We start from the raw sequence: 27,613 nt of genomic DNA on the forward strand, positions 1-27,613 counted from the left end.
CTCCTGGCCCAAACCCCCTTCCCCCTGCCTCTTTCCCTCCCTTCAGAAAAAACCAGATCAACCCACATATATCTCACATGATAAATCTGGAGGGATCTGAGGTGAGATGTCAAAAAAAAAAAAACCCAACAAAGAGGTTAGAGTAAAAAGGGTTAGGTTGGATTAGAGTTAAGGCAGAGGCAACCACAGGCTGCCAGAAGGAAGGCATGGCCAGAAGTGAGAGCTGAAAAGTGTGTGAGAAGTGAGTGTCTCATCTATATTTGGACTAGTTGTGTTTCTCAGCAGAAGAATGGGTGACATAAGGTACTGTTGGGTTTTTTTCCTTCTTCTCACAGCTCAGGATTTAATTTCTCTCAGTAAAATATTCCAATTAGCCTCAAACCAGCACAACCAACGTGGCCATTAAATGATGTCCCAAAGTGGCATGAGTCAGAAGAGAGAAGATACAGGTGACAAGGACAGTGGGTGGTGGGTAGGAGAAGTCATCTCCCTTCTGCCATGAGGACAAATACAATGAAGCCTCATTTTCTTCTTGCAGTAGTAACTCAAGATGTGATCCAGTGCACAGCACTGTTAGCATCTGATGGCAATGCCTCAGGTTCTAAGTGGTGACCTGTCTTCAAGGTCTTCATCCAGCGGTGACACTCACTCTGTTTTCACAGTATCATCAGGGTTGGAAGAGACCTCACAGATCATCAAGTCCAACCCTTTACCACAGAGCCCAAGGCTAGACCATGGCACCAAGTGCCACGTCCAATCCTGCCTTGAACAGCTCCAGGGACGGCGACTCCACCACCTCCCCGGGCAGCCCATTCCAGTGTCCAATGACTCTCTCAGTGAAGAACTTTCTCCTCACCTCGAGCCTAAATTTCCCCTGGCGCAGCCTGAGGCTGTGTCCTCTAGTTCTGGTGTGGCCTCTTCCCAAGGGCAAGGCGGCATGGGCATGGGAGTCATTCTGCATGCCCACTGCCTTGCCCGGAAGGGCAGCACATGCCTCTGAACACCTCCTCACAGCCCTTTTCAAAATGTTTGCGCAGGAGCAGCCATAAAATGGGCTCTATTGACCCCAAGATGCAATCCAAGGCGCTTGAGTCTAGGCCTTATCTACATCATATTATCAGGACCGAGAGAGCGCAGATGCACCCCGGGAAGGGAGGGGACAGCGCGCGAGGGAACGGCTTCATCCCTTCTCTCCTGGCACGGGGAGGGGACTGTGGGCAGAGCTGGGTAATGATTTGTCATCGCAAGGGCTGGGGTGTCTCTCTTTGTGGAGGAAACCTTGGCCGTGATTGACAGCAGGGCTGGCTTTTGCCGCTTCCCTTGCCGTTGACAAGTAATAATGAAGCTTTGTCAGTCCATCATGGACATGGATATGCCAGATTATGTCGACTCCTTGGATTCCTCTTACACTATGCTGGAATTTGACAACCTTCGGGTGCTCCCCAATACCACCGGTGAGATTTCTGTTTGCTTCCTCTTGAATAGCCTCCGTTACCTTTGTTAGAGAGCTGAACAGTTAGGAAAGGCAGGTAGGAGGTGTGGGGCAAAGGGTGGAAGGGATAATATTTAAGCAGCTGACCTGTCAACATGTGTTGCCTCTGCAGTCATGTTTGGGTTGAAATGAGACCTTTTCACTGACTGATCCTTTTCGGAGTTATTCTTTCCCTTGGTGGGCTGAGCGTCACGTCCTGGAGAGCCCACAAGGTTGGTAGAGCTCTTCATGGCGGGCCAGAGTTTTGTCCCTCAGTATGACTTAAGAGAGGAGTTATTGCCAACATTTCCCCCTTCAAATGTGTATTTTGCTCCATATATACCTTAAGTTCCTATTTAATCCTTGGACAAAAATAAGGTCTCACATGACATTCGTGTATTGCGCAGAGAATATACCATGCACCCAATTTGACTTGTTCCAAGGTAGTTAGATTGAGACAAAAGACTCAAATTGTTACTTGTTCTATTTTATATATATATATATTTGCTACCTGAATGGTCTAAAAGCCTTTGCAGCACACAAAGAACTCGGCTGTGAGGTAGGAGTGCTTATATGCAAAGACTTCCGTGTTGTTCACGGGAAGAAAGCGTTGTCGTCTGATGTTTAGGCTTTGAGTAGCCAAAAGTACTCTGACATGAAGTGAATGCTGTTGTGTGAAATTAACAGCAAACTAAAGGACCTGCTAGTCACACAGAAACCAATCGTGTAACCCAATAGGATCTCAATGTTAGCAATGCCTTTGGAGAATTTTGGCAGCTTCTCATTTCATTTAAGGAGCTTAGTGAAATTAAAATGGGCATTCGTGGTCTCACGTTTGCTCCTTAGTTGGCTCATCAAAAGAAATCAGAGTTTCAGCAGGGCTATCATCTACAAAACAAAGTGATTGGACTTATTGTTGTGGGGCACGGAGGTATGTCAGGAGACAAGTAAAGTTAAAGGGTTCAAAGCAATTCGAGTTTAAAGTTGACTTCAGGAAAAGCTGCCTGCCCCTAAATAAAGGATTTCCAACGTGTTTCTCTTTTACCAGCTCCAGATATGCTGGATCTTGTGCTCTTGCAGGAAGGTTTCCATCTGCCATCCTCCTCCAGAAACGTTATTTAACACAGATGTTCCTCTTCATCACTTGCTGCTGAACAGCAAGATGACTTTTTTCACTCTCTAGAGTGGCACAATTTCCCTCAAAACTCGCTAGAACTTTGTGAATCCACTACCAAGCCCTCTTCGGGGCTCCCTGTTGTTTGATGCAGTGGAACTGACAGGTTGAGTTTCTTTCTGAAGTTTATCTGGATCAGTATTGTGTTATTTGTCTAGCAGTTAATGAGTAACTGGCTCTCTCAGGAACTAGCTGTTTTGAAATTAGCTTGTTTGTCTTGAGTAAGTGTCCTCTTCTATGGTCTGTGAAAAGAACTTCAAAAAAGACCTGAAATGTCCATGTCTTGGACACATGTTCCTAACCAGAGCAGTTCAGTTCCCATCACTGTCTCCTAACAGTTCACAAAGACACTCTGTAGTTCCAGAGATATTGCTGAAGTTGTTACAATCAGTAAATAATCTCATTCTCCCAGGCAACCAGCAATAGAACAAGGGGACACAGTCTCAAGTTGTGCCAGGGGAGGTATAGGCTGGATGTTAGGAAGAAGTTCTTCACAGAGAGAGTGATTGGCATTGGAATGGGCTGCCCAGGGAGGTGCTGGAGGCACCGTCCTTGGGGGTCTTCAAGAAAAGCCTGGATGAGGCACTTAGTGCCATGGTCTGGTTGATTGGCTAGGGCTGGGTGCTAGGTTGGACTGGATGATCCTGGAGGTCTCTTCCAACCTGGTTGATTCTATGATTCTATGATTTCAGGTATTTTTAAAAGCACACTGGTTTGCTTTAGGCTGTATCTATCCCAATTACACAAGATTCATTTGCATTATTTCCCTTACTTACTCCACTATTGCCCTCCCTAAACAGGAGCAGCAAGGGATACAAGTTTTATTTTAATGGACTCAGGCCTGCATTGTAAATTCTGAACAATTTTAAACCTGAAAATTAGATTTTTTTTTTTTTTCAAAGAAGACCATGGTTTTTTGAAGCCAACTCTTTCCTTCTTTGGAATATTAGTTCATCAGCATTTTGGGTTGATTATGATGTGGAGTAGTCCTGGTGTCCTTGAGTACTGTGGCCAGTTCTGGGCCCCTTAATTCAAGAGAGTTGTTGAGGTGCTGGAACGTGTTCAGAGAAAGGTGACAAAGCTGGCGAGGGGCCTGGAGCACAAATCCTATGAGGAGAGGCTGAGGGAGCTGGGGTTGTTTAGCCTGGAGAAAAGGAGGCTCAGGGGTGACCTCATTGCTGTCTACAACTACCTGGTTGTAGCCAGGTGGGGGTTGGTCTCTTCTCCCAGGCAACCAGCAATAGAACAAGGGGACACAGTCTCAAGTTGTGCTGGGGGAGGTATAGGCTGGATATTAGGAAGAAGTTCTTCCCAGAGAGAGTGATTGGCATTGGAATGGGCTGCCCAGGGAGGTGGTGGAGTCACCATCCCTGGAGGTGTTGAAGCAAAGCCTGGATGAGGCACTTAGTGCCATGGTCTAGATGACTGGCTAGGGCTGGGTGCTAGTTTGGACTGGATGATCTTGGAGGTCTCTTCCAACCTGGTTGATTCTATGATTCTATTGTTTTGAGACTTGCCTAGATATATATTTTGGGTTTTCCACCTTTAAGTAGTCCACATTTTCCCAAATATTTGGACTCTAATTCAAAATAAAGAATAGAATCCATAGGCAGTGGAGGCCTTGGGTTTAAAAGTTGTTTGGTTTAAGTAGGAAGAACAGCAAAAGGAAATGACCAAAATAATCAATGCTAATCTTGCCTTTCCTTTATAAAATATGCCATAGCTGCAGGAATTTTCCCATCCTGCACAAGCTTGTTTCCTTTACCTTGGCTGGCATTGCAAGCCCTATTCTCACTTGGTTTTTATGTGCTGTTAATTCTCATCTCCTCATGCCCTTGTCAAAGTTGTCATTTTGCTTAAAGTATGAAACATGAATGAAATACTGGGCTAATTCTCTATTAGAGTGTTGAAGAACACATTCTCCCATGGTGTTGCTTGATCTCCTATCTCAGTGCTCAAACATCATGCTGATCCTTGGGAATTTGGCACTAAACTGATGAAACACCAGTCCAGCTGCATTATGACCCAGTTCAGGCCATGAAAAAGCCACCAAAGATATTTTGACACTGTTTGGTCATCTCTCCAGCTTCTCATGCTTGCGAGGAGCTCTGGTCTTTCTGGCTGGCCTCTTTGTCATTGATACTGTAGTATTTGGGAAGGCTAAATCAAAGCTATGTTTTCTATCTCAAAAAAAACCCCTCTATTTGCTAAAAACTGATAGACAAAGCAGCTGACCTGCACATGATCAGGGATTCTGTGCTAGCCTCCACCCAGCCCTACATTTGTATGCAGAGGTTTCACAATGCTGGCTTTGGCCACCAAGTTTAACTTGTGTACATGCCCCAAAACCTGCACTTATCATCTCTCCTGGATGTGTTCCTGGGTGATTTACTCTGGGTGATCCTGCTCCAGCAGAGCAGATGGACTAGATGATCTTCAGAGGTCCCTTCCAGCCCCCCACCATTCTGTGGTTCTGTGACCTCTTTACGTTCTAGCCTGGTACATGCAATTTGGGAATTATGTGCATCCAGACTGGCTTGCATTTCTGTGTAGACAAAAGCAAAAGCCATCCTGGATGGTATTACAAGGTGATTCTCCTATAAAATACACGTCTAAAAGAGATGTAGCTTGGGATATAACTGATAGAAGCAGCAGCAAAGAGGTCTGCAGTGGTCAGGTATTGCATAGATCTTCAGCTCTGACTGGAAACCAGGTAGCATTCCCCAGAAGCATCCTCACTAAGACCATCCTCAGTGTCATTTCTTATCATTGTAGAACTTGAAATCTTCACTTCAGCCAGGTTAGGTGATTACTTACATACAGAAGCAGCAGACACTCCAAGTTCTATGCATTTCAGTTATGAGCTTGGTTGACCCCAAAGGTGGTGCAGCCACTGGGGATACTTTCCTGAGCATCAGGCAGGCTGTAGTTCCCACTTTGCACACTCTTTATGTATAATTCACCAAACTTCAGATTTTTTCTGACACTGAATGTCCAGGGTAGCCCTAGCAAGAAGTCTGGCCACAACCATAGTTCTTCAGCTCAGCCCGAGACCCAGATAAGGTAAAGAAGAGCTGTAGTCTCTTACTGGAGAACTGCACCTCTATGAGGAGAAATTTCAGAGGCACCATGGCACAACTTGGGAACTGTTATGTTATACCAGTGATGAGCATCTAAAACCAGTACATGTGTCAGAGCATTTTTGTCCGGGGTGGTGAGGACAGTTGTGAGCTCGTTTCAGTTGCGAGTCAGCTGGACTCTGACCAGATCCATCCTAGCAGCCTTCAAGCACTATCTCAGTGCAGGGCTGAGCTCCAGGTAGCAACCCCTATAGAGAGGCACAACTTGTTAAATGAAGCCCTGAGTGAGGCAGGGCTGAAGGAAATGGTCCACAGCTTTCAGCTGATTTCACAGGCTGATGGGGGGATCCTGGCTTCCCTCTGCCTTTCCTAGCAATAATCAGCTCAGGGAACACTCAGAGGTTCCACAAGTACTGGGTAGATTTGAAAACCACCTTGAACCAGTCTGCTGACACATATGACAGCAGTTGTGCTTTTGCTTTTCTCTCAGCTAATTCTCACTTGGAACTCATCATTAGCTGGTGACAGGATTTTGTAATTAAAATTTATCACCCTAATTAACGTGTGCACACTGGCTTAGGGCTTCCCTTGATTGGTTTTCAAATTCCTGTTCGTGTTCAAGCAAGCTGAAAAGGATCTGTGCCTACCTAACAGAGCCTGAACTTCCAGCTAGCTACTTGCCCTACCACAGAGCCACCTAACTCAGCTGTAGCCCATGAGCTGATCTGTGTTTTCTAGGGTACAAGGGAAGCCAAGATTTGGGTTGTTAGCTTCCATGGGACATCACATGCTCAGTGCTGCTGGTCCTTCCCCCAGCACTTGGTTTAAGGCCAGATTATTAATTTCTTCCTTACATCAGCAAGCAGCTCCTCACGTGTCCTACGCAGATAAGGGAATAAAGTCTCCTCTGGCGAGTAAATGCTTTCCAATACTAGGAACAGTTTGTAGTGTGGACCCAACTGAAGGATGAAGGGTCCATTGGAGACCCAAAGTGTGTGACCTCATCTTGTTTCCACTGAAATCAGTAGAGAAAGCATGAGTGAAGAGAAAATTTGCCTTTTTATCTTAATTTTTGTTGTGTAATTTTGTTAATGGAATCCAGCACACTGAGCAGATTTGTTTATGGTCATATGTGCCTTGAAAAAAAATAGATGGAGCAACAGATGCTTGAATGTTTAGCAGCACAGTCACTCTCAAAGGAATATTCCACTACAGCTCACTTAATACTGAATTATCAAGCTAAATAAAATGAAAACTCAATGTAAAAGCCCTTAAGATCAATGTGAATTGCCATTAAGCTCCTCTGAATTAGGCTACCTTCCCAAAGGACCCAGGGCTCTGACAAATGTCAAAGCTGGGAGCATCTGACATGGATTTTGGGAAAACACAAATTCTAATTCTTGCCATTATGACCTAAAAAATCTTTTGATGTTGTCACTTTTTTTTCCTTGTCATGTTGCTCCCATCTTGCTACAACCTACTTATTTCTTCGTCCGCCCCTTAGAAGGTGAAATTCAGATCAGAAGGTATTTTTGAGGGAAGTGAAAGGAAGCCTCTGACCTTTGCATGTGTGAAGCCTTAACTAAAAATACCTTACCCTTAGCTAAAAAACTTTCCAGATTTTGAAAAACTAAAGCTTTATTTGCTGGGTTTGGGGCTTTTGATTGCAATTTTCATGGCACAGCAAATATTTTCACTATAAATTTTTGATGTGTATTCACATCCAAAAATAGCCTCCCCTCTCCCTCTCTGTATATACCTACGTTGTGTGTGGATTGCCCAAAGCTATTTTTATGCATCGTGCATCAGAAAACTTTCTGTGGAGTGTCCACCCCAGATGCCAATTCCTCTCCTTTGAGTAATCTTCTCTAAGACTTGTCATTGCTCAACATGCCAGCAGCTGAGCTTTTCCCCTCACCCCTTGTCTCCTTTGCGAGGCAGGATGTGACTTTTCCCAGAGACTTTCCTGAGGTCAGTGTAGCACAAGATCAGCTCCCCTGGAGCAAAGAACTTGCTCCCAGAGGTGTGATAAACTCATAAAAGTGTCCTGCAGTGAGTGCCCAGGTCAGGAGGGACTGGACAAGCATTCCTGCTCTCAGTGAGATGTAAACACTGTCATCTGTGTCTTCTCAACTCTCTCCTCTCTTTTTTTTTCTCTTCTTCCCTGTTTTCCTTCCCCGAGCGGTGCCTCAAATTAGGAGGATTAAGAGGGCAGCAAGTCTGGTGGTTAAGGCCAAGGGAGAAGTTTAAAGGGGAGTTTTCAGCAGTGTATACACAGGCCAGGCAGAGGCAAAGCTATTCCTGCCCCAAATGAGTGGGTGCAAAGAGAGGACATGACAGAGGGCATTCATATGACCTAATTTAAGGCACTTAATTTAGAAGGCTGATCTTCCTGCACCCCTCTATTGCTTTTCAGCTGAAAGTAATGAGCCTCTTCAGAGGGTAATTCAGAGCAGGAACCAGACCTAGGAGAACTAAAGTAACCTCTGTGGGAGTAGCACAGAGTCTTCCAGCCACAGAGGTACTCTCAAGGGCAGCCTTTTATGTCCATCACCTTTGCCCTGTGCATGAAGTAGTTCATCCTTCCCATCTCTTCTGTCTCTGCTCTGTTCTCTACTTATTCAAGTTAATGATGCTCTTTCTGCTGTCTTCTGTGAGCACCAGCTTTGAACAATATCCTTCAGATGTCTAAGTGGGGAGGTGGCTCCCCATCCCTGAGAGGCATATATGTCACATGCAGGCCAAGTTTGTCAGCATCTCTCAAGAAAAAGCAGTAGCAATTGTTAAATTCTCATGAAGACGTTGAGTTATGGAGCTTGAAACCTCTCTGTTCACTTAAGCAAAAGAGAACCCCAATGTGAGAAGCAATTGAGTTATTATCACTAAGGTTCAGGAGAGCTTGCCCATCAATCTGGAGGCTTTACTAGGAACACGCACTGCTTGTACACACCCATGGGGCTGGGTCGGTTTGTGCTTTGCCTTAAAAAAAACACTTGCTGTCAGCTGATTTTGGTTTCCATTACAGAGAGTTCTAATCAGCTTTGTTCTGTGCCCACAGAGGCCATCACAACCGAGTCAGCAAACACCAACCTGCTCACCAATGGCATCAGCTCCCTCTGCTCCATCTGCGGGGACCGGGCTACAGGCAAACACTATGGAGCATCCAGCTGTGATGGCTGCAAAGGCTTCTTCAGGAGGAGTGTTCGCAAGAACCATGTCTATTCCTGCAGGTACCAGCCCCTTCTGCAATCAATGAATACAATTTATTGGTGCTGTACATAATTCGAGGTGAGGATCAGGGCTGTGCAACAAGACCTCAGCCCCAAATTCCAAATGGCTGAGCTGTGAACCTTAACAGTAATATTCCAGTTTAGTTTATGGCTGGAGGCCAGCGAGCCAAGGAGTAAATTAAGTCCTATCTCATCTTGGACCCTGACACCTTTTGTGGAAGCAAGCAATCCATTTGGTGAGTTCACCATCACTGCTTTCCCCACAGTATAAATCAAGGGATTTATACTTACAGAGCTGAGCTTTCTCTGGTGGATAATGCTGTATCATTTGTAAGTACAGATTCTCTGTGTGCAGTGACACCATGCCCTTGCCTGAGCCCAGCAAGGAAAAGCCAAGGCAGCCAAAGACCAAAGCTCCAGAGATTTCATCTCAAACATAATTTTCCTTGATTTTCTTGTATGCAAGAAGTCTCCAAGAGTCTGTCACCTCCAAAGCCTCCACCTCACTCCCAGCTTCTCCATTTTGTTTTGAAATACATGATGCTATGTACACTGACATACCACTGATGATTAAACAATCATTCTGAGAACTGAGTGTGGACCAGCAATGATTCACATCCACTTTGGCACACAGGTGTACATTTGGGAGAGTTCTTCTTCCAAGAGGAGGCCATAAATTACAAAGCAACCATCTTGGTTGACCTTAGAAAAATTATGTTTATTTTAGAACAGGAGAGAGGGGAAAAAAAACCCAACCTTGAATGCACTAAAGCACTTCATCTCTGATTAAATCCTGGAAGTTTTCCTTCTGTTCCAAGGCTCTTCCTTGGGGCATTCCAAATTTCTTAAAAACAAGTCACCCTGTTTCTTCAAAATGCTCCTGGAGTCCTTGCCACTGCAGGACACACCAGCTATGAAAGACACCTGGTGTGACCACCTACACAGGGACCTTCACAGCAGCTGTGGGATGGACCCCTGCAGGAAGAAGCAACACCTATTACTGGCTCCATTGAAATTCCAGCTATCAGTCTCCTGGGAGCAGAGTTGTTGCTCCTTCCCAAGAATCTATGAATCTTTGTGATATTTGGCAGCTCAGGGAAGATCCACAGCATGGAAGCCAAGCAAATGGCAAATGCTCATTTGTCTGCAAATCCTTATTTGGTGACCAGGCTGTATTTAGCCCAGCTCAGAGCTCTGCTGTTTTATCACAGATGTGAATTCCTTGGAAAAATTTTGGGCATTTGTGCCTTTGGCTCCTTACCAGTCTTGGAAAGTGCCTCAGCTTTTACAACCTGATAATGCTCCTGGAGCAACCCACATCATTTCCTCTCTGTGTGGCACATCCTTCTTCCATTGCTTCACCCACCATGGCAAGGGTTGCCAAGTCTACGTGGGCCATCCCTTCAAAAGCACTTAGGTTCCTAGATCCCACTGTGAAATGAATAGGAATTAGGAGGTCACACATCTCAAAACTAGGCTGTAGGGCTTGTTGTAGCTGATTAATAATTCTCCACAAAGAAGGACAGCATCAACAAATGGGATCAAATAAACCTGGGTGTTGAACACCCAACAACTGTCTGAACGTGGGAGATGGAGCTCCTACAGCATCACAGCTTGAGTCACAGTCACACTTTCACAGCCAAAGCCGTCACACTCTTTACTGGGTGGGTGGTCTGCAATTGCTGTGCTCCCAGCTGGCAGAAGCAACGATGGAGAAAATGAGGAACTGAGCCAAGACAACATTGATTTAATCTATTTCTTGCAAATCCTTGGCTCTTCTCTGAGTTGAGGCAATGTGTAGCTCAGTGAGGTCTCAGACTGTATTTGCACTGCTTGGGTGAGTGGACTGCAGATGCCAGGCTGGTTGCTCCATGGTTTATTTCTCATCTCCTTCCAGGTTCAGCCGACAGTGTGTGATAGACAAAGACAAGAGGAACCAGTGCAGGTACTGCAGGCTGAAGAAGTGCTTCAGAGCTGGCATGAAGAAAGAAGGTAGGTGCAAAGAGACATTTCTAAACTGCCTGGTGCTGTCTCTGGTCCTACTGCCGCTGCAGAGCATGGTTGAGAGCAGCAGTAGCCCTGGCCCAGTTCAAGGATGCTCGTGTGTTACAGTGAGATATTCCTTGGGGTTTTTTCTCACCTGAAAGCCCCATTTTCCATCTTATCAGGTGGGAATTTCAATGAAAGCCTAGAGATAGTGTTTTCCCACCCTGGGAGGCTGGTCTTTTGGGAGACCAGCCTCTAAAATGGGAAAGGGGTGCACTTCCTCAGGTTTTATTTGATCTCTAAGTGCTTCATGACAGACTTCCCTTGCTCTGTACTTGCTAGTATTAGCCACTATTAGCACCTGTACTGAAGGAACAATCCAATATTATGTTATGCCTCTTGTACTTCACATTGGCTATATCAAGAGGGAGACAGAGGGTTTTAGAGCATTTGGGTACCAATAACCATTGAAAAGTGTCCTTCCAACACACTAAAGGAAATACTGAGTGTTACAGTACCTATGCCAAGCAAGAGAAAGACCACACCTGTTAACCTGTGTCTAGCCTCCCCCCACAACCATCTTCCCTGGGAAGGTTTGGGACCCATCACAGCATTTCTGATCTAAGGTGATTTTGTGTTAGCACAGCAAAAGTGTATGGAAGATACTATTTCACTTACTCCAAGCTCCTGGGATGAGACTAAGTTTGTACACTGGGTCATGTAACAAAGTAAGGACTCAACCCACTACAGATGGTTCAAACTGCTGATGAGCAGGTAGTGGGGCGATGGTTTCAACACTCTTCACTATTCATTTGTGCTGCTTTCCAACACTGACAGCTAAAGGATGAGGGAGCTAGAAAGGAACATGAGAGTTTTGTTCCGCACTACCAAGTTAAATAACCTTTACCCATGGGATGAAACCATGGTCCCACTGAAGCCGAGGGAAATGTTGTCTCTGATTTCTGGTAATTTCCAAGATTTCACTGGTGATGAAAACACCTTTCCAGCCTTCTGACCATATGTTTTCCTGGGGAACAAGAGTGTCTTGAAATTTGGCAGAAGTGATGGATGTAGCAAAAATGCCTGCTGGTTAAATTTGGGAGAAATGGAGCCAATACAGCAGATGGGAAAAAAACCCAAACCATATCCCTCAAATTAACGAAGACCAAATCAAAGCTGATCTGGTCAGTTCTAGGTGAGGATGAAACCAATTGTCAATGCAGCAGGCTTCACATCTCAGAAAGGCAGAAATCTGGTTATCAGCTGCATTCTTTGAGCTGAAGCATGATTTTCACTGGCAGAAATCTGGTTATCAGCTGCAGTCTTTGAGCTGAAGCATGATTTCTCACTGGCAGAAATCTGGTTATCAGCTGCAGTCTTTGAGCTGAAGCATGATTTCTCACTGGCAGAAATCTGGTTATCATCTGCATTCTTTGAGCTGAAACATGATTTCCCACTGGCAGAAATCTGGTTATCATCTGCATTCTTTGAGCTGAAGCATGATTTCTCACTGGCAGAAATCTGGTTATCATCTGCATTCTTTGAGCTGAAACATGATTTCCCACTGGCAGAAATCTGGTTATCAGCTGCATTCTTTGAGCTGAAGCATGATTTCTCACTGGCAGAAATCTGGTTATCAGCTGCAGTCTTTGAGCTGAAACATGATTTCCCACTGGCAGAAGTCTGGTTATCAGCTGCATTCTTTGAGCTGAAGCATGATTTCTCACTGGCAGAAATCTGGTTATCAGCTGCATTCTTTGAGCTGAAACATGATTTCTCACTGGCAGAAATCTGGTTATCAGCTGCATTCTTTGAGCTGAAACATGATTTCTCACTGGCAGAAATCTGGTTATCAGCTGCATTCTTTGAGCTGAAACATGATTTCTCACTGGCAGAAATCTGGTTATCAGCTGCATTCTTTGAGCTGAAGCATGATTTCTCACTGGCAGAAGTCTGGTTATCAGCTGCATTCTTTGAGCTGAAGCATGATTTTTCACTTAGTTTATGGTAAAAGTTATAAACCCTTGGGTCATGCCTTCATTACTGATTGCAGCTGAATGGAAGATGACTCATTTCAGGTTCCACATAGTCACATTCCTTGAAACTTTTTTTTTTTTTTTATGAGTGCTCACTCAGGTTGTGTGCTCACAAACTGCTCATATGTTTAGGAAGGAAGATTTTAAAGCACCTTGAGCAATGGCTCTGCAGAAATGAACTTAGTTGACCAGAGCTATATCCAAAGCGTGTGTGCATGGCTGTGAAAGAAGTTCTCTTGCACAACTGTGTGCACAACAAGAACACAGCTGTTTGCTTTAGGGTGGTTCTAGATTAATATTAAACAGTACTGCAAAGCCATGAAGAGAAGCCATGTCTTGGGGCAGAGCAGTATGAGGGTGACACAAATGTTTGTGCATCATTTTTTGGTGGCACCCTGGGAGACCACAGCTGTGACATCCACATTCGATGTGTGCCATTGTCACAGCACTGGCACGCAAGGGTTGGTCACTCTTTCTCTGGCACGCTACTTTTCAGCCAGCCCATGTAAGAGCAATCAGACTTTCCAGGGTGTGGTGACAGCATTGTTTATTCACAGCAGAGGGGAATAAGCTGGAAAGGAATCATTTTCCCAGCCTGTCTGGGACAATACACGTGGGGTGGGGTTGGCAGGGCTGTGTCACCCTCACAGGTCCCCATAGCTCCACTGACCCACTGCTTGATCTGGGCGTGTGCAGTATTGGAAAACTTGCTGCTCCCCAGCAAGATAATCTGGAATTTTGGACCCAGAATGATTCTGTTTTCCAGTCTTCCTGCGTTGTAAGACATGATGTCACACATTTGAATCTTTTTCTCCCCATTCTGGAAACCATTCCAGTGGATAAGAAATCATAAGGAGCTATGTTATCAATCTTTCTGCCTAAAGAAAAAGCCATGTGATATAAATACCTGAGCTAGCTTGGAACTGGCTCTCTTATAGGAGCAGCAACACTGGTGCAGGTCTGAGGGTCTCAAGATGGGCTGGTCCTGGAAGTGCAGTGCAGATGGGTTATAGGTTCACCACAAGTTTGGAGTTGTGGGGCAGAGGTTGTTGAGAAAAGCATCTGTGGAGTCATTTAGAATGTTTTGTTTATACACCCTGAATTTGATCCTGCTTTTGGAAAGGACCAAGACTGTCCCACACATGAGCTCTGCGCCTCCAGGCTCCTGCATTTAGCTATGATCCAGGTTCCACTGGTGCCAGTGAGAGCAATAACAGGCCAAAACTTGAGGTTTTGTGGAAAATCCAGTCCCCAGATTTCCTAGAAATAAGTTCACTCAGAAACATTCCTGTGCCAACTACATTTTTGATATCAGTAATTCACTTTAATAGCTACAAGTAAACAATCATTAAAGTTGGGATGAGCAGAGAGGAAAAGGCTTTCTTGTAGGTAAACTCCATCTTGGCTTCCACAACACCACTCTGACCAGGATTTAAGACTTTTACAGGAGATCTATTCCTTTATCCTTGTTTTGTGCTCGAGGCTGAGATGGGAGCACAGGGTGGCTTAGGTGCTTCAGGGACTTTCTGTCTGTTCTCTTTGACTTTTTTTTCTCTTTGCACAAGAGAAGTTTCCATTTCTATTGGTTTTTACAGTGCCACTGGACAGGGTTTTTGGCCACTCAGGAGAAGAGGGGTGCACCAGGTTCTTAAACACCCAAAGAAAACAGCAGGATGCTATTTTTAACATCTTACTGAGATCATGTTTTAACCTTGAACAAATTAGCAAGGTGTAATTTTTCAAGTGAGCCATGGGCTGAAACCCTGGAAGCTCTTTGAAATGCCAGCACTGCGCTGTCAGGATTCACTTTGCTGGTGACAGCAAGAGAGATTAATATTTAACCTCTCATCCCTTTAAAGTAATTTATGAATGTACATGAACTCCTTTAGTTCCACGCAGAAGCAAAGAGAATCATTGTACCATTTACTGCCACAGCACAGTGGGAGGGTCTGAGGGCATTTTTTTTTGTTGTTGTTGTTAAATTGGGCAGGTTTACAGGACAGTTTTATTAGTGTCTCACAGGACCTCTATCTTCTCTCATACCTTTCGTTTGCACATCTCTTCTGCCTGCTTTCGGAAGGCTGGGACCACAGTTGAAGGCAGAGATGGCTGAAAAAGATAAAGGGTCTTCCCCACTTTGTGATAGTCATAAATCAGGCCAAAAGCATTAAAAGAACATGTACCACAGGGATTTGCTTGCAAATCAAATACACCACACCTACAAAATCAGAGGCAGCTCGGGGGAGAAAATTCGTTGTGCATATAAACGAAGGGGACACAGTCTCAAGTTGTGCCGGGGGAGGTAGAGGCTGGATGTTAGGAGGAAGTTCTTCACAGAGAGAGTGATTGGCATTGGAATGGGCTGCCCAGGGAGGTGGTGGAGTCACTGTCCCTGGAGGTGTTCAAGAAAAGCCTGGATGAGGCACTTAGTGCCATGGTCTAGTTGACTGGCTAGGGCTGGGTGCTAGGTTGGACTGGATGATCTTGGAGGTCTCTTCCAACCTGGTTGATTCTATGATTGATTCTATGATTGAAGCAGGCAGCAGCAGGAGTAAATCTCTCAGTGGAGGCACTGTGAGCCTTGGTGGATTGTGTTAGTAGCAGGGTTGGACTAGATGATCTCTGGAGGCCCTTACGAGCCCTACTAACTACTCTGTAGGTCTGTGAAGGTTAGCACTGCGCTGAGATGCTCACAGCTCTCTCCTGCTGCTCTCCTTGGACGCCATATATTGACACATTAAGAAATCTATTGATGGTAAATGAAGATGTTTTTCTTGGAGTAATAATGGAAACAGTAGCTCCCACGGTAGGCAGGGCTTTACCCTCTGGAGTTACCATGGAAAGTTACTGGTTTGCTGCTGTCCCCTTTCGGTCAGTGTACTGCACAGTGCCTGTATTTACTGGACACCCTGGAGGTTCCCCATCACCGTCTCTGTCCCGATGTGGCAAGGCAGCAAGGACAGGATGTTTGGGAAACAGGGGTTTGTTGCAATCCCACAAACACGCTGCTCTTTGCTCGGGAGCCACCGCGCCTGCTCCCCAGCCTGCCAGCCTGGCGGCAGCCTTGATCTGCCCAAGGCAAAAGGCTTCCTCTGAATAGCAAAAGCCCTCTGATGGCTCCCCCATGTCACAGGGAGATCACGTTTGGTTTTCTTGCCCTCTTCCCACAGTCAGGACAGGCTGTAGCCATGGACAACTCCCTGGAGGGAGATGTGGGCATCATCTCAGCCTCTATTCCCATTCCTCAAGAGAAAGCTTGGGTCAGGGCCATGTTGTCCTTGGCCAGCAGCATTGTGGAGACTTACTTCTGCTGACGTTCCCCTTGTGTAGGGTTGCAGTGGTCCTTTCCAGTGTTATTGGCTTTGGAAACCATAGTGCTATGCAGAGGACAGGATTAGAGGAGACAAATGGATGAGGAAAGCATTTGTCAGGTGTGTATTGGAAATAGTAGTCCCTGGGAGACAGTGAAATCCCACACTGGGGTTCTAGTCAATTTAGATTTTATTCCTTCCTGCAAGTTCATTGAGTTCTATTGACTGCAAAACCAAGATCAGGTCTGAGCCTGAGCTCCCTCAGCACCCTCACACCCCTCGAGCACTCCCACTGCTTTAACATGAGTGACCTATCCCTTCCCTTTTACAAGCACAATAAATATAGCAATATAATTACCCCACAGTCACAGATTAATTTTTGTGGCAGGTAAAACATTAACTCCCTTCTGTACCTAATTCCATCACATCTTGGGTGCTCTCAGCGATAACACTCAAATCACCTTGAGAAAGTCAGTCTGTACCATCCACTTCCACTGGAAGATTGAGCTTATCAGAGCATGAGGGAAGCACTGAAATATGTGCCATAAAAAGACTCAGGAGAAAAACAGCCTAAGGAGTCTGTCATCAGGGACTAGGACCAGGTCTGCTGGTGTTGGTAGCACTTCAGTAAAATGTGTAACTTGGTTGGACAGTTAAATTTTGTACCTTTTCTTGTAAGCGGGCAAAAAGAGCCCTATCAACCCCAGAGAGCTACACTGGTGAGCATCTGATAGGAAATCAGGCATGGAAGGTTGAGTGGGAACTTACCAAGGATGCTGGTGATGACATGGATTGAGGTGGGGTTGTTTCTGCTCAATGAAGGGTCTGGAGAACAAGTCATATGAGGAGCAACTGAGGCAACTGGAGTTGTTCAGCCTCAAGAATCATAGAATCATAGAATCATAGAATTAAGCAGGTTGGAAGAGACCTCCAAGATCATCCAGTCCAACCTAGCACCCCAGCCCTATCCAGTCAACTAGACCGTGGCACCAAGTGCCTCATCCAGAGGCCTCACTGCTCCCTACAAGTACCTGAAAGGAGGTTGTGAGGTGGGCATTGGTCTCTCCTCCCTAGTATCAGGTGATAGAACAAGAGGAAATGGCCTCAAATTGTGCCAGGGATATTCCTTTACTGAAGGAGTGCTCAGGCATTGGAACAGGCTGCCCAGGGAGATGGTGGAGTCACCATCCCTGGAGGTATTTAAAAAACATGTGGACATGGCAGTTCAGGACATGGTTTAACAGTCACAGTGGTGGTGCATTGATGATGGAACTCAATGATTTTAGAGGTCTTTTCTGATCAAAACAATTCCTGATTCTGTGCTAATGCTGGATGCTGTTGCTCATCTCTTTGGTGTAGCAAGAAAAACTTCCATAAAGAGTTAATCTGTTCCAAAGATTAATCATAGATTATGGTTCCTATAAGTACCATCAGACTGGTGGGGATTCTGTGATGAACAGTCTTTTCCATCACACATACACCACCCCACCCCCCACCTCCCCATGCACAGAGCATGGTTTTGTGTTAATCCTTCAGTGCTGGGTCATGGGTTGGACTGAATGAGCTTTGAGGTGTCTTCCAACCAGACACATTCTGACTCTGTGATTCTCTGTGCTGCTCTCTATGGTGGGTGATCAGAGCTCCCCAAGGGCTGCAGTTTGAGCTTACTTTTAATTCCTAAATTGATGCCAAATTGCCTCTACCCAGTAGCCATTGCTTGAAAAGGCTCTAGTAATGGTCTCCTTGATTGGCTAGGGCTAGGTGCTAGGTTGGACTGGATGACCTTGGAGGTCTCTTCCAACCTGCTTAATTCTCTGACCCTATGATTCTAATATGTGTGTGGGTATATTTACAAATCAGTTTGTACCCATCCTTGCATGCAGTCAGGAAATTCTGACTCCAAGAAGCAAAGTGGGTTTGATGACTGGAACCCAGCAGACCCCCAAACACACCTGAGCCAGCAGCAACTGGGTACTGACTGACAGCAAGACTCCAAATCCTGAAAAAATAAATAGTGGGCTCCTGGAGATAACAGGAGGTATTGATTTTTTGTCACTGGTGTTTGTTTTCTGCCCTTTTGCTTTGTTGGCCTCTCATCAGAGGCCAGTTAGGAGCACAGAACAGTGGTTAGATCTGAGCTAACAAACTCCCACCTTCCCACCACCATACGTGTGAAATGGTGCCTGTGTCTCCTCCTGTGGGGAAATGGCCTCAAGTTGCATCAGGAGAGGTTTAGGGTGGACATAAGAGGAAAAAAACCTTCCCTGAAAGGGTTGCCAAGCCTTGACACAGGCTGCCCAGGGCAGTGGTGAAGTCCCCTGTTCCTGGAGGGAATGAGAAGCCCAAGTGGTACTGAGGGACATGGTTTAGTGGTGACCTGATTGGACTTGCTGATCTTGAAGGTCTCTTCCCACCAAAACAATTCTATGGTTCTTTTGCTCGTATTCAAAGGACCATGGTCCATCCAAAGAGTGATGCTCGCTCTAAAGCAAGATCTAGCAGCCAGGCAGAGTCATGGCAAAATCATTTTGCTTACTATGCAAAAATATTCCCCTCCTTGTTAGAAAAATATCCTCCAGTGGCCACTTTTGAGACAAAACTTCACTCTTTCACATCCAAGGGGTTAAAGTACAGAGCAAGTTGTGCTTTGACAGTTATGTCTGAGTCACTGCCCCTAAATAAACCAAAGGGAGCCTGGAACTGCCGTCTGAAGGAGGAGGGATGTGCTGCATTATCACCACATCCTAAATCTTCCTGCTCCCTCTGCTTTAAGGACCTGACAACTGCCTTCCCAAGCTGTATGTAGCTAAGACACATGAGCTGTCAGGAAGATGCTGAGACTATGCTCAGGCTCCTTCCTCCAGTCCCATGTGGGCTTGTTTGCTGCTGGACGGAGGTGATAGGGCTCAAAAGAGAAACTAGCACTGAAAATTATGTTGGACTAACTCTAAATTCTGCTCTTGCTCTGCTGCTGTTTTACGTGGTGGCTGCAGTGGAGGTGAGTCTCTTCTTGTTGCAAAAATCAGCTGCCAAAGTGCAGCGTCTTCCTTATGTTTCACACGCAGACTTGATGGAGCATGGGACTTGATGTGGCTTGTGATTCAGGAAAAAGGATGGTTTAAAGCATGGAACAGACCTCAAAAATTGGCTTAGTCTGTTCCCTCAGCTGTGTTCCAGCATGGCCTTTGGGATTACAGGCTCACTGAACTCAGTAGCTGAGGGACAAGGCTGAGGGAATGGCTGTAAGAGAGAACTGGTGAATTTAAGCTTCCTTTCTTTGGAGTTTCCTTACTGAGGTGACTGCCTGCTTCCTGTAAGTGATGAAGATGTTCCCTGAGGACCACCACCTGTGATGCTTCAGGCACGAGGGACACTTAGGTGGCTGCTTTGAGGAGGGATAATGTTTTTTGTTCAAGTGCTGCTGCAGAACTAGGCACAACCTTCCGAGCATCCTGGTGTACTGGGAGCTCAGGAGAGATGTCCTTAGTGCTAACATGGCTAAAAGGGCACCAGAAGCCAGGACTCCAGCTTCTCCAGTGGGTACACTGCTAAGTCTTTTCACTGACATAAACCCCCCAAACTTGCCCTGAGTCCATCACCCAAGGGGTCAACTAACATCCCACAGGGACTGTGCTGACAGCCACATGGCCTTATCTCCACCTGTTGTTCCTGTTCTCAGTCTTCTCCCTCTCCTTTTCCCCTTCCCTGGGGTCTCTTTGATCTGATTCCAGTGTCCAAGAAGAAGGGAATATCTTGCAGGCACTAAAAGCACATTCATTCTTGTTTGGGGAGCACAGGTTTAACACAAGCACTGCTCACTCTCATTGCAGCTGTGCAGAACGAGCGCGACAGGATCAGCATTCGCCGGAGCAGCTACGAGGACAACGGCTCCCTGTCCATCAGCGTGCTCACTCAGGCCGAGGCCATGGCACAGCAGGTATGCAATCACACAAAGGTCACCTAGGACAATACCCCAGCTGTAAGCAGGGATGTCACCAACTAGATGAGGTTGCTCAGAGCCCCATGAGCCTTGATTGTCTCCAGGGATGGGGCCTCCCTGGGCAATCTGTGCCACCATCCTCATTGTAAAGAATTTCTTCCTCATGTGCAATCCAAATCTACCCTTCTCTAGTTTAAAAACATTGTCCCTTGTCCTAATGCTACAAGCCACTGTAAACAGTCCCTCCCCAGCTTCCTTTTAGGTTCTCTTCAGGTACTGAAAGGCTGCTCTAAGATCCTCCTGGAGTCTTGTCTTCTTTAGACTGCACAACCCCAACTCTCTCAGCCTGTCTTTGCAGGAGTGGTGCTCCAGTCCTCTGATGACTTTTGTGGCCCTCCTCTGGACCCATTCCATCAGGACTACATCCTCCTTGTGCTGAGTGCCCCTGAGCTGGACACTGTACTCCAAGTGGATTTCCACCAGAGCAGAGTGGCAGAATCCCCTCTGATGATTCAATGCAGGGACAGCCCTTCAGATGAGAACGTGGCCATCAGCTACATATGAGATTCTGAACTCACTAAACCCACCAGAGCAGAGTGGCAGAATCCCTTCTGATGATTCAATGCAGGGACAGCCCTTCAAATGAGAACGTGGCCATCAGCTACATATGAGATTCTGAACTCACTAAACCTACCAGAGCTGGACCTTTTTCTGCCCTTGGATGGTTTTTGCACGAAGCCACAGAGAGGAAAACACATTAGAAATATCCAAAAGCAGACAGTAAAATTCCCTGGTGCATTTAGATAACACATCCTGCAAGAAGCAAATGCAGCCTTAGACACTGTGAGGTGTCAGGTCGAAATTCCAAGACCTGAGGGATGCCCTAGACCTCAGTGCCCCTCTGTCCTCAGTTCCTAAACCCTCACTGCATTTCAGGCAGAGGTTTCTGCCTCCTTGCTGCACACCCCGTCCTGCTTAGCACACAATGTTCCCGTCATGGTCGATTATATCTTTTCTTGTAACTTCTTTAGCAGGGCAACAATTTTAGGGAAGAAAAATAAAGCTAATAAAATCACCGGGCTTCGGCTAACGCTGATGGCTTTCTTATTGCATGTTCCACAATAAATTTCACCCTGCCCGTCCTTTAAATTCTTATGCAAATATCCTTTCTCCACCGAAACATACGCTCCAGATGTTGCCCATTACATGCAGCAATGCATCCACTTCCTTTGCAAAAGCTGCGGTGGTTTAACCCTCTCCTCCTCACCCAGCTCTCCAGAGATCAAAACTGCTGTTTTGTGGCCCAGAAAGCAACTGGGGGGAGAAAGGCTGGATGCAGCTCTTGCATTTGGTTTGGCTTAGGTGATTGATGAGGAGCTGTGACCCAGCGCTGCTGGCTACTGCTGGGAAGGGGAATATTAATCAAATTGCTGTCCTGAGCCAGTCCGGAGAGTGGGGAAGGAGAGGGAGGAGGGAGGGGGGTGTCTGTTGGGACCTAGCACCACCTCGTGGAGGCTTCGCCATGGGCTGTAGGCTGGACGGGACGCACCGCAGAGCAAATCCTTGTGCAACCACGACAGGAAATGCCTTGGCGGTGACCTGATGAGGTTAATGCCTGTGAAAGCTTCCCGGCAGCGTTATCAATGAATTGTTGCCACTGAGGATGGCAAACCGGCACAGACCGTGTTGCTTCTCTTTCAGTATTCGTCTCTGAGCCCACTGCACAGTGCAGACATTGCTATGAAGAAGGTTGCAACCATCACTGATGTGTGCGAATCCATGAAGCAGCAGCTTCTGGTGTTGGTTGAATGGGCAAAATACATCCCAGCCTTTTGTGAACTTCCACTTGACGACCAGGTAAAATACAAACGCCTCCTCCCGGCCAGTTCCCCCACCTTCAGTAGCAATTCAAAGCCATGCCTTCAACAGGAGGCTGTGACACTAACATACAAACCGCTTTATGCAAGGCAATAAAGTAGGAGGAGAGAAAGAATAATAAAGAACAAGGCATCCATAAGAATAAGATGAGCAGCCAAAGTCCCCCACATTAGATAGAGCTGGTTACACCATTCTGCCAAGGCCCCAGTCCCAAAAGATTGTTTTTTCCCTTTACTGATACCTGATATTTGAATACCAAAGCCATTTATTTCCTAAGAACCCAAATGCCTCTCTGCTCACTCAGTCAAACCCCACTTTTTAGGTAGTTTGCTATGAATGCAGCACTTCTGACAAGTGAAGATGTCCTGATCATTGCTAGCTCTTTGTAGTACGAGGTCTGTAGAACTGATCTATCTAAGCAAACACCAAATTTGGTTTAATATAAACACCAGCAGCTCACCACTCTGTTCTCTGCTTCTCAAACATAATACTATTCCTTTTTTCTGTGACCTCTCCAGGTTGCCTTGCTCAGAGCCCATGCAGGGGAACACCTGCTCCTTGGAGTGGCCAAGAGGTCCATTCCCTACACTGACTTTCTGCTACTAGGTAAAAGAGTGAAACTACAAAAGGACATTCCTGCTTTTTTTTACTCCTCACCCCTGAGTCACTGCCAAGTATCCTGTCTGCTTAATATCATCTCTGGGCATGGTCTTTGCTTGTGACTAAGTGCTCTGGAGAAGCACAAAAAGGACCAAGCAAATTCACTGGAACTTCTACAACCATTCCCTTACTGCTTTGAAATTGTGGAAACTCCCAACATTTATAAGGCATCTCAAACTGCATTGGCTCAGTTTTGTAGCTGAAATTGCCTGGGCACAGGCAGAGAGATATTTAGGTACCTGTGCTTAAAAAACTTAGCAGAAATATCTGTTAAAAGTTCCAGTGTATATAGCTCTTGTCACCAAATCCACCTACTGACCTTGGAAGTCACACATTAAAGAAAAGAGGGAGGAGAAAACTGTTTAAAAAACAAAGCACACAAAAATAAAGATGTAACACTATGTGCCAGCAGATGCCAGGTATAACAGAGGGTAAACCAGAGCTGAACCTGGAGCAGGCTTTGTGTACAATGTGGGTGCACCAACAAGTGTAAATGAGATCAATTAGGGACCACAGAATGAGATGCACAGCTTGCCTCTCAATCGTGGATCTCAGCATAAAGATGCACACTGGAAATCTGCACAAGGGCACCGGAACTGTCTGAGGGTAACTTCTGAGTGAGATGATGTCCACAGAGCTGGAGTGAAAATCTGATGGTGAATTTCTCTTGTCTCCCAAGGGAATGACTTCATCATCCCAATGCACTGCCCAGAACTGGAAATCGCTCGCGTGGCCACCAGAATCTTGGACGAGTTGGTGAAGCCTCTGCGGGACATCCAGATCGATGACAATGAGTATGCTTGCCTTAAAGCCATCATCTTCTTTGATCCAGGTAAGCTTCCTTCTCAATTGTGAACAGACAGGCTTAAAAAAGAGTAGAGGGCTCTCCAATAAGCAGGAAACCCCCTTGACAGCAGCTTTACGTTTCACCCTGTCTCTGATGTAATGAGCAATGCTTAGCAGTGCAGCAAGGACATGTTCAAGAGACCTGCTTCTGAACACTTTACATTCTAGCAACTATTAACTCCAGTCAGATTCATGTGCAAGACTCTGCAGGCCCTAGGAGTTTTGCTGCTCCTGAAGCTTGGTTTCAGGAAAGCCCATCAGTCTGAACTAAAGGAGATGACTATTAAGAATATATATGCCTATACTGAATTATGCATAAAGCAAAGCAAGTCAGCTGTGAGCAGCAGTGTGGAGCATCCATCAGAGTTCAGAAAGCAGCATTAAAAACCACAGGGATGGACTGTTCAGAGTGCCCAGCAACAGCAAAGCTATCTGCTAATGGATGGTGCTTGCAGCTGGTACCAACCGAGGGCAGGGCTGATCTCTCCAGGGTGGAGAACAGGGAAACACACAGAAAGAAACAAAGGCTTGGTTTGAACCTTTGTTGTGCTCTCATTCCTCAAACATGAGGGCTTCTGTCCAAGCCCAGGCTACCCCCAAACACTCCTGTTTCCACATGCCTCCAGCACACACACAGCCTCCTCTCACTACAACATTCAAGTCCTTTTGCTGCGTATCGTTCTGTAGTTTGGAGAAGAGATGGGAGAACACTCCCAAACCCAGAACGATGCCCTTTTGTCTTTGACATCTATTAGCATGGAGAAATGAGAGTAGTTCCATTTGTTGTCTATTACTGTGTTCACTGATTTGAAATCAAGACAGAGGAGTCTATAAACATCACGAACTTTGGCTCATCAGAGCCTGTCACAAACCTGAGTAAAGGTGGCATTATCAAATTGTGTTTGGCAAATTACCTTCTGGGCTGATCAGTCTCTCAGTGAAGCTTTGGATCACTGTGACAGTGAGGTGCTGTGAATTCCATACAGAAAATCATAAAGGTCTACAGGAATGGAATTAATTTGTGCTAGCAAGTAGGGATGTCCACAGACATGCTGACATACAATAATTTATTAACCACTTTATCTAGTCTCTTGGCCTGATGATGATCCCTAAAATGTGGTGCCTGTGGATTCTTTGTAGACAGAGAAGGAAATGCTCCAGTGAGCCAGAAATCTCAGTTTCAGACAGCAGGAGTGGACAGCTCTAAATCCTGACACTTCATCTTACCCAGAGTACACATTTTACTTGCTTAAGCAAAGCTGAACCAGTGGTCCATGAAAAATGGATCGACCACAGACAGGAAACCAAGGCAGCAAGCTGATGGTGCAGTGGGTGTCATCACAACATATAGGCACTAAAGCTGTTGGGATTTAGTGGCAGTAGCTGGAACTCATTTTTTTCAGGGGAAGATTCCAGGTTGTTTCCTTGAAAAGACAAATATGGTTTAAATTCTAAATCCCTCCTCTTTGCTGATGGCAGCAGCCAGAAATAGTCATCTGATGCAAGCTTTTTTCTTACTGTCCCTGAAATCACTATCTCCCCTCAAATTCCCCTTGCTGTCTCTCTGTTCCCTGTGAGGGATGAAATGGCAGCAGCCTACTACTCATCTGCCAGATAAACCTGGAGCCTCACGGATAGCTGCCACAGAATCATTAGCATCTCATCCTTCTGCAGAGCCTGGCTGTAACACTTTTTGGCTACACAGGCCAGCAATAACTTCATTTTCCCCCCTCCCAGACTGCAAAGGCCTGAGTGAGCCTGGGAAGGTGAAGAACATGCGCTTCCAGGTCCAAGTCAACCTAGAAGACTACATCAACGATCGCCAGTACGACTCTCGAGGCCGATTCAGCGACATCCTCCTCCTGCTGCCCCCGCTGCAGAGCATCACCTGGCAGATGATAGAGCAAGTCCAGTTTGTGAAGCTCTTTGGCGTGGCCAGGATTGACAGCTTGCTGCAGGAGATGCTCTTGGGAGGTATGAACCTTGCTGAGAAAGGACAGCAAAATTGGTCCATTTCAAAGCCGTTACAGAGCTAAGTGTCTGGGTTTGTGTCCTGCTCTGGAAGATGTATGGTAGAGAGAAGCTGGTCTTGGGAAGGAAGAATTGAAGGCTCAAGTTGCATTGTAGCTTGAACATGGGTCCTTGTCACTCCAGTCCAATCCCTAAGCCATTTCTTTCCAGGTTGCCTCTGAAAATCAGTTTTAGAGAAAAGGGTACACTCTCTTGGGGCCCTCAGGTGATGTGTGGGGATTCTTTGCACAATACCTGTCCAGAGACACTCTGTCTGCCTGTTTTTGGAGACACCGTCCCTGGAGGTGCTTAAGCAGCTTGTGGATCTGGTGCTTAGGGACATGATTTAGTGCTGACCCTTCTATGGGGTTCACACACTTGAATTTTAGGCAACCTACCAAACTGATGCTCTTTGAAAGAAGACCACACACATTTCATCAGCAATATGCAAAAGTTATAACTCTACGGGAAACCCTGCTAAGAGCAGTAATTGGGACACACACACAGACAGATGAAGACTGCAGTTGGGTATTAGCTGAAACCCCAGCCATCCCAAGGGCTTGTCTGTAGACAGTAAGAAGGCTGAGAGCAAAGAGGACAGATGCAGCAGGAAGGAAGCAAAGATGAGCCAAGATATTAACCCCTACCCACAGAGGTCTTCCACGTTCACTGAAATAAGAGAGATCTGGCCCAGAGCAGCTGGCTTCTCAGTAACTATGGAAAGAATGATGTATTTTCCCACTTCCACTGCAGGAAACACCATTGATCTGCAGTACCAGTCAGGACCTCCCAACCTCAACATGGAACCGCTGCCAGGACATGTCCTCCCAGGCAACATGAGCTCTGTCATTCACACCACTTCTGACCGTACGTGCCCACTTTTACACTATTAGTGTCAGCATAATGAAGGGACTGGAGAGGAGAAGCAGCTAAGAAAAAGACCTTGAAGGTTATTCATATGTTTATGCATTACACTCAAACCAGAGTTCACAGCCTCCCCCCACTTCCTTGCTGACTCCTTTACATGACTCCTTTACACACTTCCAAAGGGAAGCTGAGATCTTCATTGTGATAGCAGGGATCTAGAGAGCTTTTGAGATGCTGCTAATGTAACATGACACAAAAGAAGGAAATCAAGGCTGGCAGCAGAGTGTTTCCATGAAGGTGAGCACTGCTGGGAAATACCACAAAGCAGCACATGCAGTTAGCAGCAGCAAGACTTTCCCTACATAAAGCACCTTGGTTGCTGTCAAGCAGAACACATTATGACCTGAACACAAGACCATCTTCCATTGCTCTGGGCACTGTGGCCAGGCAATGGCTGTTTATTAAGGCATTTTTCTGCTGCAGCAGCAAACAGACCATGCTGTTAAAAACCCAAGTACAACATGAGCTGCAATTTAACTACCACTGCCATCTAATCACAATGTCTTGCACACAGTCTCCTTCTGCCGCTTACAGTCATCTACCTCTTGTAGGAGATTTTGCTATTCCTCAGCCATATCAACGTTGACATTGTGTATTTTGAGTTTCTTCTTCCCTTTAAGCCAGCTTGCAGCAAGGGAAATTAGAGAGATGCTGTGTCCTGTATGTGAAGTATGGTGGCCAGCAAGATGCACTCTCCTCTGATAAGGAGGATTTAGCAGCATTTGGGGGTATTTCCCAAGTGCAAAATACTGAGAACAGTTGGCATGTTGCTTATCAGTCATCCCTCTGCCTCACCTAGGAAGAATTTGGGATGAATCCCCCTGCTCCTGCTGCTTGGTTCATAGAATTATTTGCTGGTTTTATTCGGGCACCACTCCACTGGACAGTTTCCAAGTCCATTTTAATTGTTTCTTTTCTCTCCCACAGCATCTCCTGAAACATCCCTTCCATCTCCTTCTACAAGCACAGGCAGTGAAGACTATAAACTAGGCTCTAGCGCAGGACCCAGCTCTGTAGTGCAGCTCTTGCCTCAGGCAGTGATACCCAAGCAGGAGATTTTATAG

The 27,613-nt window shown here is 45.9% G+C and overlaps 1 protein-coding gene across 3 annotated transcripts; it reads left to right on the forward strand.

The window, feature by feature from the left end:
• Nucleotides 1-1,339: 1,339 nt before the first annotated feature.
• LOC135184201 (hepatocyte nuclear factor 4-beta-like) lies at nt 1,340-27,613 on the forward strand. Of its 3 annotated transcripts, XM_064159773.1 has the most exons (11): nt 1,340-1,454; nt 6,244-6,246; nt 8,784-8,955; nt 10,853-10,947; nt 20,119-20,225; nt 21,930-22,085; nt 22,625-22,712; nt 23,446-23,598; nt 25,350-25,586; nt 26,376-26,489; nt 27,477-27,613. In XM_064159773.1, the coding sequence occupies exons 1-11, from the start codon at nt 1,340-1,342 to the stop codon at nt 27,611-27,613; spliced, it is 1,377 nt and encodes a 458-aa protein (XP_064015843.1). The 3 variants fall into 3 exon arrangements, with proteins under 3 accessions (XP_064015843.1, XP_064015841.1, XP_064015842.1); XM_064159771.1 differs by lacking the exon at nt 6,244-6,246 and having other exon boundaries at nt 8,751-8,955; XM_064159772.1 differs by lacking the exon at nt 6,244-6,246.

The sequence above is a fragment of the Pogoniulus pusillus genome, chromosome 20 (assembly GCF_015220805.1).
Source record: "Pogoniulus pusillus isolate bPogPus1 chromosome 20, bPogPus1.pri, whole genome shotgun sequence".
Classification (NCBI taxonomy): Eukaryota; Metazoa; Chordata; class Aves; order Piciformes; family Lybiidae; genus Pogoniulus; species Pogoniulus pusillus.